The sequence below is a fragment of the Amia ocellicauda genome, chromosome 12, assembly GCF_036373705.1.
Source record: "Amia ocellicauda isolate fAmiCal2 chromosome 12, fAmiCal2.hap1, whole genome shotgun sequence".
NCBI classification, from domain to species: Eukaryota; Metazoa; Chordata; class Actinopteri; order Amiiformes; family Amiidae; genus Amia; species Amia ocellicauda.
In genome coordinates, this window is record NC_089861.1 from 11,029,146 (window position 1) to 11,046,837 (window position 17,692).

Sequence of the window (17,692 nt, forward strand, 5' to 3'; positions counted from 1 at the left end):
CAACTACAATTTGCCTCCCTCTGTTGTCAGACTTTGCAGAGCTCGACCACATGAAAATGAACAAACCAAATGGTAATAGCACTGTCCAGTTTTCCTGGTCTTCCATAACCTGTGGTATACATTGCTGCATAACTGCCTTTATTAGGCCCTGTTTTATGTTCAAGGTCAAGCTACCAGATCCATGAAAAATTATACTCTTTTTTGTCTTTGTATTTGAACATAAATCTTAGGCTGGTTACTCTGCTGTACATCCTTCTAGAGCAGCGATCTCCATCTGGTAATGTGGAACTCAACTCAATACTTCACAGGACTTATAAACAGTGCACCGTACCATTTTAATATTACCTACCTTGATTTAAATGAACTATTTACTCTGTTTCCAAGTATTTTTATTACATCTTCTCATTGTCTATTGCTTATGTTGCTTCCCGCATATATTTTTCATCAATTTGTGCTTGGTGCTCCGGTATGTTATCTGCGTGTCACATTAGCCATTAGTAGCCATTGTTCCTTTTGAAGACCATTCCCCAAAGATGAAAAACAACCGTCCCCAGGAGCTAAATGGCATGCAAGGTAACTGAAACCTTGTATTTTCTTCTTATGCAAAACACATCTGACTGCCCTCAACTGCAGAAAATGAAAACTACATTAGAAGCGGCCTCTCTGCCCATTGCAGCTCTTTATTCCCAGTGACTGATCATCTGGTTCCTAGGATATAACTGATGCCATCTCTACATCGCTCATGACTGTTTCCTTAATAGTCTCAAAGAAACCACTAGGTTGTGTGTAGGAGCCAAGGGCTATGACCCCAACTATATAATCAAAGTAACACTTTATCCCAAGGTTCTGGATTAAGGCAGCAAACATGATGAACTTCCTAACCAGAGTTTAATAGCTCACACAGGGCGTTAGAGAAGTGCTGGGATCACACTAAGGAGTGTCATTAATACATTATTGGTAAATAGTTCATAAAACAGTTAGGAATTATATTTATAAGTTATCAATAAACCTAAGATATCATGTATCATTTATAATAAAACAATTGAAACAAAGTAATGTATTGGCAGCCAAAACACTATTGTTTTTCTCTATTTTGATAAATGATCAATAATAATATTATCATTAACTGAGTTATTTGTTGTGTGCAAAGCTGATGTGCTTTTGTCTGACTACAAATAATGCAAAATGTTAAATGAAGACACAGACAGTGTTCATTCACTTTGATACACTTTTATCAGAAGCTATAGGTACAGTGGGTGTGTCAAAGGCATGGATTCATAGTTTAAAGTATTACATTCATTGTGTTGCTTTACAGAACACAGAAGCAAACTCATACCTGAATTGAAATGGGCAATAATAATACTTACACATTTTATAAGACAATTTCTTCATACACAAAATGTCAATTCAGCAGAACCACCAACAACAATAATTCAGAAGTTGAAACAACCCCAATAGACATACAGTGAGGGAAAAAAGTATTTGATCGCCTACTGATTTTGTACGTTTGCCCACTGACAAAGAAATGATCAGTCTATAATTTTAATGGTAGGTGTATTTTAACAGTGAGAGACAGAATAACAACAAAAAAATACAGAAAAACGCATTTCAAAAAAGTTATAAATTGATTTGCATGTTAATGAGGGAAATAAGTATCTGACCCCTTCGACTTAGTACTTGTTGGCAAAACCCTTGTTGGCAATCACAGAGGTCAGACGTTTCTTGTAGTTGGCCACCAGGTTTGCACACATCTCAGGAGGGATTTTGTCCCACTTTGTCCCACTTTTATACAGCTAATGAGCTGAGATTAGGAGCACTCTCTTAAAGGGAGTGCTCCTAATCTCAGCTCGTTACCTGTATAAAAGACACCTGTCCACAGAATGCTGTCATTCTTTTATCACCTGATCAGACTTTAATGGAAACATTGTCTGTGTTGCATCACATCTAATGGCCCTAATATAGAAGCTTTTCAAACTGGTGTTTCATATAACAGTCCCAGATACAACATTTCTCATAAACAGCTATCAAAGGCTAACGTTTTGTCACATTATGGTATGACTGTCATCTAACAATAAAGGCATCAAAGGAGACTCTGAGAGTTCAGTGCAATTGACAAAAGTAGCTAAGGCCATCGACATCTTTGGCTTTTGGTTCAGCTACAGCTAACTTGAACAACAGTGCAATATCACAATACATCACTGCACACATACACTCCCACATACAGTGTGTACGTATGCCAAACCGCTAACAGGCTTATTTGGCAACACTTCTGTTTAAGGACTCATGCTTCATGTTTTATCTAAGGCTTTAAACGGACTTGAGAGCATTTGTTTTTATAAAAACAAGTTGCATTTATATATTAAGTACCCAAGAACATCAATCTTCAATTAAAGATTACCCAATTAATTATAATAAAAAGTAAATACATTAATTGTAATAATATCCTATTTTACAGCCCATAACTGCAGATGTGTAACATAAAATGCATTTTGAATTTATATTTAAATGTAAATAAAATAAAAAATGTATTTTATCCATATTGTTCCGCTTCACTTTAAAGTATAAACATTTGCACAACAGCATCACTTAAATGCTAACACAATCACAGATGTTCTGGTTAGTTTTTACGTTTGTTTCTGTTGAAATCATATTCATTTTTTAATTAATATTTTAAGGCTTATTTTCTATGTATATATATTTTTTTAAATAACATTGCTGTAAAACATGCAATCTGTATATACTCTAATGTAAAGCCTTTAATGTGAAAATGATAAAGTATTTTTTTTCAGGGAGATGGTGCATTTCAGCATAGAAGGCTTGTGAATAATACAGCATACATATATATATGTGTGTGTGTATATGTATATATATATATATATATATATATATATATATATATATATATATATATATATATATATATATATATATATATATATATATATACATACGCACACAAAAAAATTGCTATTATTACTCTGTAGCAAATCATGAGCAAAAACCTGCAGAAGATGGTTAATTAATCAGTGCATTTGCATATACTGAAAATTAATAATACCTGTCTATGATTTTGTATATAGGATATTGCTTTGGTAACTATCACATTCACAAAGGAATCATACCAAAAGAGTAACTGAGTAACTGATGTACTAAATGCCTCCCACAGGACCTCCTAAAATAAGCCTAATTGTTTTTTTGTTTTTTTGTTTTTTTTGGGGGGGAGGGGGTTGGTACTAGCAGATGGTTTATTTTCTCAATTCGGAAAGGGACAGGATTATAAAAAATTCCCTTCAACATATTTAGCAGACTGAACTACCTTTTTTCACATTTAATGTATGGACATCAACAACAGCAACAATGACAACATTACAAAAATAAAATAACCATAATTAATAGATTTGGATTTATCTATTCATCTATCTATCTATCTGTTCTCAGTTTGGCAGAACAAAACAGAATTTATTTATCAGCCTCTCCTTCAACAGCAGCCCTATACCTCTGCACCATGGAGAAAGCATGCCAGATGCCAGTAAGTTTGTCCTTATCAATGCAGGACTAAGACCCATTCCCTTGGGTTGTCCTCCACTGTTATCTGAATGGGATCTATTTAAAACAAACTCTTATATATTTATTTTTACCTTCCTTGCTTCAGGAAATCCGGAGGACTATATGGATTATTCCGCTTTCATATGACCATTTCACTGCGGCGACAGGAAAGTGTGATATTGCTGTCAGAACAGTAAATCCACTTATTACTTGAATAAGTGCCCCTAGCATGACCCAGATACACCTGATTTCATGTTTTACTAAGCCACAGGGAAATGGAATTTCAAACTGAATTAAGAAGTTCAGCTTTTGTGTTTTCCCTGTTTTGTTTTCTCTCACCACCAGAGACAGCCTTCAAGTGAGCACTGCTAGTCTCTCCTGGAGGGGATTATCTCAAAGCAAAGAAACGTGGCTGCTGCTTATCTCACGGTATTAGACGCCAATACCCCGGCTACATCTAATGACTCTAACAGCAAGTCCTCAAACAAAAAGAGCACATCTTGGATTAAAGCTGATGAGAGTTGTTCAGAAGGGAAAGGCTCAAACACCTCTCCGTAATGAAAGAAATAAAGGAAAATCTGGTGAAAAGAAATCAAGAAATGAAAACGGAATAAATTGAAAAGCATAACAAAGGGTATCAACAACAGGTTAATTGTAAGGTCATTGTCAGTGCAGCCGCCCCCCCAACAGCAATGAGATTGCGAGCCGCCCCGCTCTCTCCCACACTGCACATTATCCTATAGCTCTCCTGAGCTGTATTCACAAAGCACCGCACCATTCAGTTTGTGGATGTTTGTTTTCTGCAATATAATGCAATACAAAATGGCTGGAATTGCACACAGGTCTCTTTAGCTTTTTCTGTTTATGTTATCTTACCTAAAACTTCACATGTAGTTGACCTTCACCCATTACAGTGCACAAGAAAAAGCTGCTCATTCAGCCAACAAAAAATACAAACAAAATGACTGACTTGCTCTTGAATAAATGTCTTGTGGTGTTTCATTTAATTTTATATTATACTTTGGTAATCAGGTTTAAGTTTTAGAAAAAACAAAACAATATATAAATACTTATGGTGTGAGTGGAGAACTTTGAGATCGAGACTTTGTGATGCTCTTTCAGGCTTATGTAGGATCATTCACTGTCCTAGGCAGGTGTCTCACTTTGCATGACCGAAGGGACTAACCAGCTTCATAGCAGCATAGTTCTGTGAGAGAGAAGAAACAATACAATGTCATAAAGCACAAAAAGGCAATACTTCAGATAAAATTTATAAATATGTTAATTAGATATGTTTTAAGCAGTTTGATTATGCTTTCTTAAAGAGAGAGGTCTAAACGCTAGCTTCTCAGATCTCCTATATAGGAGTTCTAATCTATGCTTTGATATAGATATGTAAAATGTCTTGTTGTTAATTATAAACTAGTTCAAGACATTTATATTTCAGGGGCATTTTTATTTTATGTATATTTTTTGTATAAACTGCAGTAGCAGTGGAATTAAAATCAGTAGCAGTAGAAGCACAATTAGGAATGGTCTCACACTATCTGGTTCAGAAATATAGAAATATATATGCTGATCATGTTTTCATACATTGAATCTACAGTGTGTATCTACATTTTAGTCTGCATAATAACATCCAAAGCCACATGAGTAAAGTTCAGCAAGTTATCAAGATATGCAGGATAATATATACAATTTAAATAACTAAAAACAGATTTGCATAAACAATTATAAGCTTTAAGCAGACTGGATTGTAAACAATATCAGAGCTTTGAAAAAGACAATTGTTCCTGCTGAACACAGTCAGTGATGGGAATCTGAAAGCATGTTATTACAAATTCTTGAGTAAGTGCTTTGTTCTGCAATCATTATAAAGACATTTTCCCGTAAGAGAGGTTTAATTTGCTTGTGCCATGACTGAGTCTGGCAGTGGCCATCCTTGGCGAGCGCAGACGGGATCCTGACTCCTGGTGTCACTGGGAGCGGGAAGGCTCTGCCAGCACATTGAGAGGTGAACTTGAAAAAGGCTGAAACCTTCACCGGGACATTCAGAGCCCTTCATCTTGATTAATGATGTGGGATCTTTTTAATTTGTTTCCTCTGCTGTGCAGATTATGCCGCGTTATCGGATTTCCACCACACATTCCCCCTTTCTTCGGTTCACTCCACTTCTGTCTCTGTGTTTTAGGCTCCCTGTTTACCAGTGAGGACCAGAACTTTCCTCACATATAAATATAGCTTTAACTTGGATAAGATACAAGGTCTTAAGTTCATCAGCCCCAGTGTAATATATAAAATAACTTATGTGTTTTTTATGTGTTCAGTCGGTTTTTCCAAACACAAAGTAAGGTTTGTATAAAGAACAAAATAAACCAGGCCCATTTACTGATTATCTGGTGTAAAACAGAAATCCAAGAGTATGGGGATTTGGTAATAAAGTAAAACAGTCTTACATTTTTGTTAATAAATTAAGATTTATGAAAAGTTGAATGAAAACAAAGAGGCTGAATCCATTGTCTTTATTGTCTTCCCGGGGACAGTGTAAATCCACAGATTGCGTCTGAAAGAATGCCAGCATATGGATTGCATCGCACTGAGATGGTCCAAGTTTTTCTTTTTAATGATGTGGAGAAGAGCTTCAATAAGTGTATAGACATTTTTATAGTGAGTGTGTGTTGGCTGCATGTAGAAGTGAACGTTGCTTGACATTCAGCTTTCCTCACTCAAATTACAAACAAGTCTGACTTCATGAAGTGTCTATAACCACACAGCAGGGATGCGGTGGCAGAGCAGAAGGAACAGTACTGGGCAGGCCTCACCCCGATGGGCGGGATATAACACTTCTCAGGACTAGACAATCTGAGTGGGGAGTGCTCTATAAGGGTTTGACAGCAAGCCAATACTGCAAACTAGTTATTTATGACTAATGAATTACTTTGAAATAAGTTTAATTCATTTATATGAGAAAAACAACTGTAACATTCTCTCTTCTTCTCTCTCCTTCTTCTTCTGTTAGGGTTTATAACTATCCGCAAGTTATTTGACTCAACATGCTGGTGGAAACAGTGTTTGATACACATTCATTCAGACTGTTGATCTAAGCAGCGCACATCACATATAAATTCCTTAGGGTTGGGACTTAAAGGCATAATTGAATGTTGTAGATCTTTATCCACTAAAATTGGAGTTTAATTCCTTTAAATTAAGAAGTTTCTTCTGGTACCACTAAAAATTATACATGTACTACACAGAGACAGAGATGTCTCTGAAATCAATACATTATGTGAATGGTTTTGTTTTACTTTCAAAAATTAGATTAGACTGAAATAAAATATTTACCTTTATTACATATTTCAAATGTTTTATATATGTATTTTGTATTACATCAAATAAATACTTGTGTACACACCAAGCTTTAAAAATAAAGCCAAGGAGCTAATGCTCAAAGAATAGCAATGACCCCTATGTACCCTTTGAAGTGCACAGTAAATACATTGAATTGTATTTCGTATGTCAGATGAATAGATTTTATTCTCCCCTGTATATGTTAACTACAAACTTTGAATATGTTTTACATATGCCTTGGGTGCTGTTGTACATATATCTTACATACTTTTCTATTTCATCCTATGGGAGATTTAGGGGATTCGTCTCCTAATCCAATACTTTCATCGCAGTTTCAGATTACAGTGGGATTTCATTTTTCTTTCTTTCTTTTTTTTTTCCCCCTGACTGAACCTTTACATAAGACACGAAATAACAGAAAAACATTTGTAACACAAGTTAATAGTTTCCATGGCCGAAGCCTGACTTCTATTACAAATCAACAGTCTCTCTAAATATTGATGAAGTTCAGCCTCACATCTGAGGAGCGGGCCCAGCTGGATCTCATTTCCTACAGATAGAGGCGCATGGCTGCCAGCGCCGCCCCTCTCTCCCCTAACCTCCCCCCCCCAAAAAAATCCAGACCAGCACAAGGGCCACCATTGTATACAGCAGTGTTGCATTTGCGGTGTTTACATTCAGAAGTGCTTTACAGAGAGCGGACCTTCATATTGTAAAAAGACAGTGACATTTAGAAATCAATGAAACACTCTAACAAAGCGTGTGTGGCACTTTCTTGTGGCATTCCTACTCCATTTAGGGATACTCCTCACTAGAGCAAGGCATTTGCATCAAGGTTTTACATTCAAAATACAATTTAGACACTGAATTCAAACAAGGCAGGGTTCCGCCATATACTGCTAATTTAGAACTCCTCACAGGGTCAAACTACCAGTCTTCATTTATTTCTGTTTACATATTAGGCCAAAATTATTAAAACTGACCGTGCAACACCAATCATTGGTAAAGTTAACTCTTTATTTTAAGAGCTGTTGAACAGCAACGTTTCTGTAGTAAGAATGTATCACATATGTGAGCAGCACCTTCGAATGAGATGCAACAAAGCAAAGGCCTTCAAGGCACAGAAGTTTTTGGATTATAGACTAGATCTTAAACTTGGATATCGGATTTGGCTTTGTGTGTTGGCTGTGTGTGTCTGAGTGTTTGTTTGTTGTGCAGCAGCTTAGCTACCAGGCTATTATAGAGATGGACCGAAGATAGTAAAGGTAGGTTCAAACTGGAGCTCAGTTTTGTTTTGTTTTTGTTTTGTTTTCATTCACTGTACATTTGGTCCGAGGTGCCCAAACCCTTGAGAGCTAAAGTGTCTTCTGATTTTCACTCCAGCTGATGTTTTATTTATTTTATTTAATTGTCATTGCATACAGTTATCCCTCCTGCAACATTTTAAGATGATAATTCATATAGATCAGTAAGCCCTGCTGAACTGTAGCCTTCAAGGACGGTGGTTGGCTTACCGGGAAAGCGTATAAGAAGACTCCCAAGAAGAGCAGCAAGAAGAACAGGATGAGGAGTGCAAGAATGACCCACTTGAATCTTCTCCATAATATGTACTTCATGGTCTTGAAGGGGGAAGAGAACCACAGGAAGGAGGTTTCTGGACGCCTGTAGGAAAAAAAAGATAAAGACAGAGTCTCAGCAATAGAGTTATAGACACTGCTCTCCTTAGGATAGGCCCTTCCAAAAAAAGATGGAGGGCTGAAAAGTACGTGAGGTAAATCCTAAATCTTTCTCCTGAAATCTATAAGACATTGAGATGGTTTGATCAAGGCCTTAGGATTTGTCAAATAAGTCAATAATGATTGTTCTCATTTTCTGATTCCAGGTCAGGAAATGAAAGCCAGGACCAGACAGAATACCTGAATGTTAAGTGGAAATGGACTCAGAATAGAAGATCGAGGACAGAATAGAAGATAAGTACTTCTTTACACACAGCACTGGAGAAACATTTCCCAGCTTGGGTCTGGGATACCACTAAGATTCATTCTTCAACATGAAGGAGATCCTTAAAATCACAGTAGGCCAGGTGTGACACAAATTGATTCAGACTTAGAAAACAATATGCACAGCGCTTATTGTTTAATGTTTTAAAGTACAGTAAATCAAACTAAGTAAAAATTATGGTAGTGCACATTTCCATCTTGGAGTTATCTGTATTGAACAAGATGTTTTTTTTTTGTTTTGTTGTTGGTTTGTATGGTGTTTTGTTAGGTAAAAACTATAAGTGAAATCCAAAGGACTCACTTGGGGTCTTCCAGGTGGGGGTTCATGTTGGGCTCGTCTCGCCCCTGTCCTGCTGGTCGCTCATCTTGCTCCTGCTCTGACACAATCTCTAGAGACATCTCCACCTTCCCCTGAGACACAGACAGGCAGAGAGAGAGGCAGAGACAAATTAAATCAATTGATTTCTGTGGAGCGGCAGGCAGAAGTTTACACATCCCTGTCTTAGCTTTAGTTCATGCAACTGGAATCTTTATTCTGAATCAGTGTCCAGCAAACCCCCAATAATACATTGTCTGATAAGTGTATTTCATTGAACAATATTTGCTCAACTAAATAAATAGTAAAATAAGGGTGTGAATTATTTCCGCTAATATAGTAACTGTGTGTTAATACTAAATAGATCAAATTATATATGAAATATGATTAAAATAAAGACGTCTATTTTTGTATTCACCTAACACTTGCAGTACAATTACTGACCTAATTAGACACTTGGACAGAATTCCAGTAGATTGTTAATGTATAGCCAACAGAGTTTGTATTTGCTTTCTCTATGAGCAAGGTCCATGCAGGTTGAAGGTCATAAGGATGCTCAGATACGTGTTGGAAATGAAAGTGACGGACAAGACATCCGCTTTGCAGACTGTACTCACTGCAAGGATCTTCTCCCCATTGCTCTCCCCCACACAAGGCCACCAGCCCTTCATTGTTTTCTGCTCAAAGAGCGACACCAGTCGGTCAGCAGAGAGCATCTGGTCCATAGTCTCCAGCTTGCACTTTTCTGGCGACTTGGCTGGGCGCACCATGCGATTCAGATCCAGCTCCAGAGAGCCTACCAGACAGAGAGAAGGAATAAGGAGGAGATAAGAAATAAGGCTGTAATCCAGGGCCACAGAAGCACATACAGTTGGATCAATCGCACATTTTTTATTGTCACATGCTCTGTTACTGCCATGTGCATTGCGGATGACAGTTCTAATGGCTTGTGCTTAACAAGAGAGTCTCATCACCTGCAGACAAAATGAACGAGCCATCCTGAAACTATATTTGCACAACAAAGAAGACTCGTGCAGAAGCACAGTTATATACACTGGTGGACAAAATATGAATTTTTCCATTGGATGTTAAAGTTTTGCATAAGAAGCCATACCTTCTCAGTGTCCTTCATTAAGACTGCCTTGGTGAGTGAGTGAAATAATTTGAAGAATATAGGCAACATGGATTGATAATGCATAGGAGTTAAAGTTGACTTTTAAACTCACACTTCATTTGATCATAGATTATAATTCAAAATGACAATGCTGTCTTTAACCCGGGTGGGCATTTCTCTCTCATCAGTGGCCTGTGACATAACCCTATCCATCAGTGACATTACCGAGGTAGTCATCAAAGGAGAACTTGTCATTGTCCCAGATCTGGATCACGAGCTTCGGTGACATCTTTGTTTCTGCTTTATCCAGGCTCCAGAAGTGTTCCTGTCATGGGAAGGGAGATATGCTGGTGATTAGGGACATATGTAGTAGGCACTATAGCTGTATCAGTTAATTATTATTATGAATTATTCATTATTATTATTGGAACCAATCGATGCAGTTTAATGAAGCACCCACATCCGTACACTTACCTTCTTATTGATGGTGCAGACTTGCTCCGCCGGGAGGTAGTTGAAGGGAAAGATAAACCTCCAGTTGAAGTTGCCCTCCCCCCCCAGTGAGCGGTAGTGCACATCTGTCTTCTGCTTCTCCTCGTGTCCCAGCAGCCATCTGTATACACACACACACACACACCATTTCCATGACATATGTATCAAAAGTGCACAGTAAAGGAAAATACAATTGTGACTACATTGATAGTACTTTGCACTGCTGCCACCTGCAGAGTTCCACAGAAGAGTTCAGAAGTTCAGGTCTCCCCAGAATTACAGCATTACCACAGTGTTAACAGTGCACAGAGAAAAGACACACACCGAAAACACTGCTTCCATATGGATAACACTTCACTGTGCCACAAGCCTGAACAACAAAACAGTTGCCATTCCCTGTACTGTGCAGCCAAGTGCAAAAACACCAAACTAAGTCTTTACAGTGCAGCCAGTCGGAACACAGTGCCACGACAACAGTACCCCCATCTAAAACTTGGTCATCTGCAATCCACAGCGCATAGACGGCATAGCACTACTGCTTCATAATACAGATAGCACTGTTAAAAGTGGCCAACTGCGAGATCAGGGACACTTCATCAGTAGCTGTGTATATGCAGCCAGTTGTAGCACTGGTTAAGGGTTCTGTAATTTAAGTGCCTAAGAGATCTGAAAGAAAAGCAGTGCACACCATTACTTCATTCCTTACATCATGGCTTGAATAAAGTTCATCCCAATTGAATTAAAGGATTTAGACTGGTAGCATAAATACTTCAACATATTTGTATTCCTTATATCCAGTAGTGCAGGACAGAGTTAAGAACCAGGACAATCTGAGCTGTGTTGCATCCATTGGCAGCTATTTGGTTGTAGACAAAATTAAATTCCAATTGTAGAAACAAGATGAATCTCATATGGTGGGACGCCTGCGCGAGGCAGTGCAAGTATAAAACAATCACCCCTTGGACTGGAAATGCAAGTGACAGCATGGGTACTGAAGCTTGATTTGGCCACTTTATTTAGCTGATAAATTGCATAGAAATGAAAGTGATGACTTGAGTTCAGAACCCAAAAGATTTATTGCAGACATCCAAGTTCAGAGGGGTTCACTGGAATATCAGCTTTCACCCTTTTTAAAGAGCTTTTAAGGATTTGTCGACGCAAACAATGCGCTGAGTTTTCAAACCTCAGTGGAGACAAACCGACTTGTCAAAGTAGCCCAGTCTACATATGGAGAATTTCATTTTAGTACTTAAATGAATAATTAGAAACATTCTTTTGCACGTTCAAATATATCATACATCAGCAGAATAATATATTGAGGTACATTTAAGAATACAATTCATGTTTTACATATGCTCATAATAATTTAAGTCTGAAACTTAAAAGATCACAAAAAACACAGTTTTTCAGCACTGCACATGATGTATTTATTCCTTATAGATTTAAGTGTGCTCAGCATAATTTCTTTAATGTCTTGACAAGTATGATTAGTGCTACATGCAGTGGGGTCAAAACTGACATGAATACCAAAATTACAGATATGGGTATATGCTCTACTACTGAAGACTGACCACTTTCTGTTAATGAAATGTACACAAACACATGTTTGGGCACACACTGATGTTTAGAGGGTGCGTATCAAGTTAGATCATCTATTCAATAAACTGCATTGTGGAGCAATTCATTTTGGCAGGGATACAAATTGGGCTTTGAAAACAAATACTGGTCACACTGAGCCGTATTCTGGTTTGTCCTGTTTTGAAATGTACCAAACTGCTCCTCGGGTCTCAGTTTTTACAATACAGTTGATTCACCCAACTAACTTTAAAACCCCCTCGTAATTATCACGATAATATATATATAATATATATATATATATATATATATGGCATGATGTGGCAGAAGCATACTTTTTGTGTTTGTTTGTTTGTTAGGTCGGTTTTGTTGTGGATCCCAAAATATTTGAAAAACAGCTGCATAAAAACAAAATGTCATCTGTCAAGTTTGATGTCTAGCACTTGGGTGGTGCGCCACTTTCTGACTGAACTAGGGACTAGGAACTAGGACTAGGAACGTGGTGGGGGTAAGTACTGTTTTGTGTCTATTGAGCTTACTTTTGCTACAGAAAATAAAATATCTAAATTCTAGTAATATAATGCTGAATAAACAACATTATTAACATAGATCAGTATAGATCACTCAGTATTACATGACACAGGACTTACCCTTTTACATATATGTCACTCATCTTCTCTCCAGTGATACTGACGTCATCGAGAATGACATCGCTGGTATTCCAGATTACACAGCGCAGGAAAAACCTGGAGCAGAGAATACGAGAGGAAGTCACAGTGTGGGAGGGAAGAGAAAGAGTGAGGCAGAAGGAGAGAGGGGAAAAGAGACAGAGCAATGGCAGAAAAAGGGACATGAGAGAGCAGGAGGGACACGGAGGGGATCATGGAGAGAACAGAAAGAGAGGAAAAAGATGGAAGACGGAGCAACGGGACACAGAAAAAAAGAGATAACCGAGAAAGGACAGAGAAAGATCAAAGAAAAAGGACACCAAGAGAGGTCACAGAGAGAAGACAGAGATATAGGACTTGTGGTGTATTCTGTGCAGATGGATAACTGTATAAGCTCCCTGGAGTTCTCTCTCAAATATTAATCTAAGAACACGCCTTACTGTACTGTCTGACCCCTCTCTTTCAGTGAAACATCAGATTCAAACACAGAATATGGCTTTCCTTCAAAGCTTTAACAACATCCCCTTCTCTTGTGTTCACGGGCAAAGTGTTTTTGAGAAACAAGGCTATGAAGTCAAGTATGTCAGTGACTTCACAGAGACAAGGCAATGTGTCTCTGTGTTTAATGAGCATAGATTGTGCTCCGAGGCTCCCGGGGTTTGATTTTGTGAGTTCTTGGCTAGTCTTACTTCTTGGCTTTGCGTGGTGCAATGTTGAAAGGGGGTCCTGGGGGCCCCAGAGATTTGGGGAAGAGGTCGACCCAGAGCTGGAGCCTCCCCTGCGAGGGTGAGAGAAGACAGGACAGTATGAACACAGACTGGAGGGCCTCTTATACACAAATACATTTCATTACCAATAAACTCTCTTGAGGACATTTTTTGTAGGCATCATTGTACAGGTATTAATGCTTATTAACACATTTCAAAGTATATTTTAATCAAATAATACATAACTGAGAGATCTCAAAACAGCCTATGATGTACACTTCAGTTGTAGTATACTTCTGGTCAAAAGGGCTAGCAAAAAGGCCACACTTTGATGGATACAATAATATCAAAGTGCACCCATTGAGAAAAAATTGAAGTTATTTTCACCTGGATATGATGTTTTATGTAATGCCATTCCCTAACTCCATGTGTCCTCAGCTGCCCATGCTTGGTGGATGAGATCATTAACATACTCAAAGTCTGTGATAAGCAAAATAGCACCTAGATGACAGTAAAGCAACCTAAATAGAAAAATCACAGCATCTGGCTGTGCACATCTGTCTTCCATTGTGGGAAACTATTGCATCTGATGGAGGCAGTGGCAAGAAGCGAGCACCAGTAGTAGTTTTCTCTTACCTGCTCGATGTCAGGTTGCAGGGGGCTGTACAGCGGCCGGGTCTCTACGTGCTCGGGCACAAGCCCCTGTTTGCACAGCACGAACAGTGCCAGCCGCTCCTCAGGTGGGCCCAAATGAGGGTTAGGGGGCTTTGCATCCTCTGCCAACACAGCAGAGCAGAGAGTCAGATAAACTGTGCTGCGTTGGCAAACCAACACAGTGTCTGAATAGCAATCAACCTTCAAAGATGTCACCTGTAGGTTTGTATAAACCACTTATATATACAGAAGTTTCCCATCTGGCCTATGGGAACATTTTATGTTCAGATGAATTTACGTGCTGGCAGCCTGTTATGTAACCCGGGAAGTGTCTGTATATAAACTTTTTAAGACCATGCTGAAGGTGGATCCAATCAAACACCTGAGAGTCTCTTTATAATGTTCTATTTCAGGAGAAATTAGCTTACAGACAACACAGTAATAGAGAAAATCACAGTATCAAAGGGGTCATATAAAAAAGAAAGAAATATGTTTTGTTCTATTTCTTTGGAAATAGTACCAGTATAGCTTAAGAGTTAAGCACTCGGTGGCAAGGCTCCTTCTATACTGACATACAATTAAATAAATATGGATGTACACTTTTAATGGAGACTCTGAATAAGACTCAGAAATAAATCTCTAGAACCAGTGAATGACCACACCAAAAAGAAGTTTCAAATTATTTAATGAGTTGACGCAGTGCAAAGAAGATGGAACTGTGAAAAACACTTGTTTAAAATTAAATAAAATATATAGTTGCTGGACAATCAATTACATAATTTGTTATGGACTTAAGGAAAAATGTCCTTTACTGCACAACTAATCATTCCAATTACAGTCCTGGTTGTTTATTGTTTAAAACCCATGTTATGCCATTTGAAAAAACTGGAATCCAAGGGGAAGGCACAGGCCGATGCTGTTACTGGAAGAAGACTGCAAACTTAGAGACAAGATGAGGAATCTTTGACAATAGCACCAGGGCACCTTGGTTACGAGACAAATAAAGAGCACTGTATTCTCCTCGTGAAGATGTGGTTTGGAGGAGAATGTTAACCTTGGCAAAGTCCTTTGCATTTGGGTGTAACAAATCACCAACATTGGACCGTGCTCTGACTATTCCAGCTGTTTGCTGACATTTTACTTAGAATACAAGTGTATTAGGTAGTCAAGGACTTCGTACCAAAACTTAATTTATTTTCCTATTAGAAGTTTTTTGCCATTTTACAAATTCGGAAACAACATCATGATGTTTAATCTCTTAAAAGAATAATATGAATTGCTTTCCTGCCGGGTACCTAGCAGGTAAAATAATGTTGTTAATGTTCACTATCACAAGGGTATTTATTATTGTGCAGTTCTGATTGAAGCAAAATTCAATCTGGAGCTCTGAGAGAATATACAATATTTTTTATGGAATAACGATACCTGGTCAAAATGGCTTCCTAGTGATGGTCTTAAGATGTGTCAAGGACGTAAACAGAAGAGTAGAACTGATTTTAAAAAATAAGAGAATCACTTTCAATTTTCTTTCAGTAGACAGCTCGAAAAGAAATAAATGCATTTTGGTTGAAAAAAATAAAATAACTTATTTTTAAAATAACTCTTATTTAAGGAAATGGACCTGAACCAAAACCAGATATTAAGCCCTGCACCATGAGTTTCTGGAGTAAACTTCCCATTCATTTTGTTGAAGCTGACTCTCTATGCCCCTTTAAGAAACAGCCTTGTATGATTCCTGGATCACTAAGCTAGGAAACCAACCAGACCAATGTAATGGACAAGACTGCCTCCAGTCAATTGTAAATCTTTCTATGTTCTTATGTCTGCATGGAGCTGGAACTCACCCAGATCAGTCAGGGAGAACTCATGGCCTCTGAAGAGGATGCGATCTTGCTTGTAGAAGGGCAGCTTGTAGTTTCGCCTTTCGCAGAACTGACGCAGGAGCTGGGTTGGCTTGAGCTGGTCTCGCCACTGGTTCACCCCCGACCTGAGGAACACAGTGACACTGGGTTGCTGAGAACAGAACTCGGCCACAGAACTGAGGGGAGCACCACAGCACTCTGGCCAACCTCTGCACAATACAGCACTCCAAAGTGTGAGGAGCTCTACAAAGCGCCTGCTGGAACAATCCCTAGCTTCTGTTAATTAATTATAATATTGTATATATTGCTACACTGCTCGATTAGGATTGGAGGCAAATAATTGAAATAAGAAGAGGACTCTTCAATAAAATTAAGCAAGTGGAACTTTTATTCACTAATGAGATAAACAAGTGATCCTCTGCTCTCACTACAGTATATTTCTGAAAGCGCTGTCCTTGAGTTGCACTTTGATAAAACAAAAAAATATTCAGGACAATAATATATCACATAACCATAGATGTGATTGGATGTATGTGCAAAAGTTTAACTACAACATAAACTGATTTCCAAGGCAATCATCTAGAATCTCTGAAATCTTTCAGGGACTGACACTCAAATAGTGTTGCTCTATGCTATATATACACTATGCTATATTATTATACTCCAGTACAGAACTCACAAACAATGCATTTGTTAGGGCTGAACTGATGTTACTCACAGGCAGTAGGACTGGGGTAGACCACAGCGAGACCCGTGTTTGGAGAGGAAGCGGTTCTCCAGGTCAATGACAGTCTCCCCAATCTTCTCATCCTTGGACAGCAGGTCGTAGTCATACAGCATGATCTTCAGATCCTTGTCCAGGGGCAGGGTACATGTCAACTCAAACATCCTGGGACAGGGAGAGGGACGTATAAATAGAGAGTCTCCAGAACTAGAAGCAAACCTACTAGCTGGAGTCTCAACCAATAAAGAGCTTGATTCAGAACAGCAATGCATGGTAACAATTTTCATTCCAACATTGCAGTCTTTGTCTGTCTCACTTTATGTCAACTATAAGAAGTGCACCAAACAAAAAGTTGGATGCACACACTGCAAAGGAGTGAATATTAGGCACAATTAATAGTAAAAAACACCCTCTAAAACAAAAATGTTATAAAAGGCATCTATTCGTAAATAACAAAGCAAATTTTTTTTTATAATGCCAGTGCAGATGTCAGAATTAAGAATGTGTACAGTGCTTTCTTTATGTAACTCTGTTATTTTTGTCTTTGTCTGGGTAGTGGTTGTATTGAAAATACGTTAAATTATGCATTTCATTCATCAGTGTTCCATCAGGGGCCCATATTAAACCTGACAAATGTTTCCTTTATTTATGAGGCATACTAGAGAAATAGTGTCTACGAAGATACT

At 38.2% G+C, this 17,692-nt stretch overlaps 1 protein-coding gene across 8 annotated transcripts in view; it reads right to left on the minus strand.

The window, feature by feature from the left end:
• Positions 1-1,214: 1,214 nt before the first annotated feature.
• The window catches only part of dysf (dysferlin, limb girdle muscular dystrophy 2B (autosomal recessive)), a 109,879-nt gene continuing 93,401 nt past the window's right edge, over positions 1,215-17,692 (minus strand). For all 8 annotated transcript variants that reach the window (XM_066718334.1, XM_066718331.1, XM_066718338.1 and 5 more), the window contains 11 exons: positions 17,001-17,171; positions 16,265-16,407; positions 14,403-14,542; positions 13,749-13,837; positions 13,042-13,137; positions 10,799-10,937; positions 10,550-10,649; positions 9,828-10,006; positions 9,196-9,305; positions 8,409-8,556; positions 1,215-4,753 (listed from right to left, as the gene is read on the minus strand). In XM_066718334.1, coding sequence (XP_066574431.1) covers positions 4,706-4,753; positions 8,409-8,556; positions 9,196-9,305; positions 9,828-10,006; positions 10,550-10,649; positions 10,799-10,937; positions 13,042-13,137; positions 13,749-13,837; positions 14,403-14,542; positions 16,265-16,407; positions 17,001-17,171 — 1,363 coding nt within the window. In that variant the 3' untranslated portion in view covers positions 1,215-4,705. The remainder of the gene's footprint in view (positions 4,754-8,408; positions 8,557-9,195; positions 9,306-9,827; positions 10,007-10,549; positions 10,650-10,798; positions 10,938-13,041; positions 13,138-13,748; positions 13,838-14,402; positions 14,543-16,264; positions 16,408-17,000; positions 17,172-17,692) is intronic.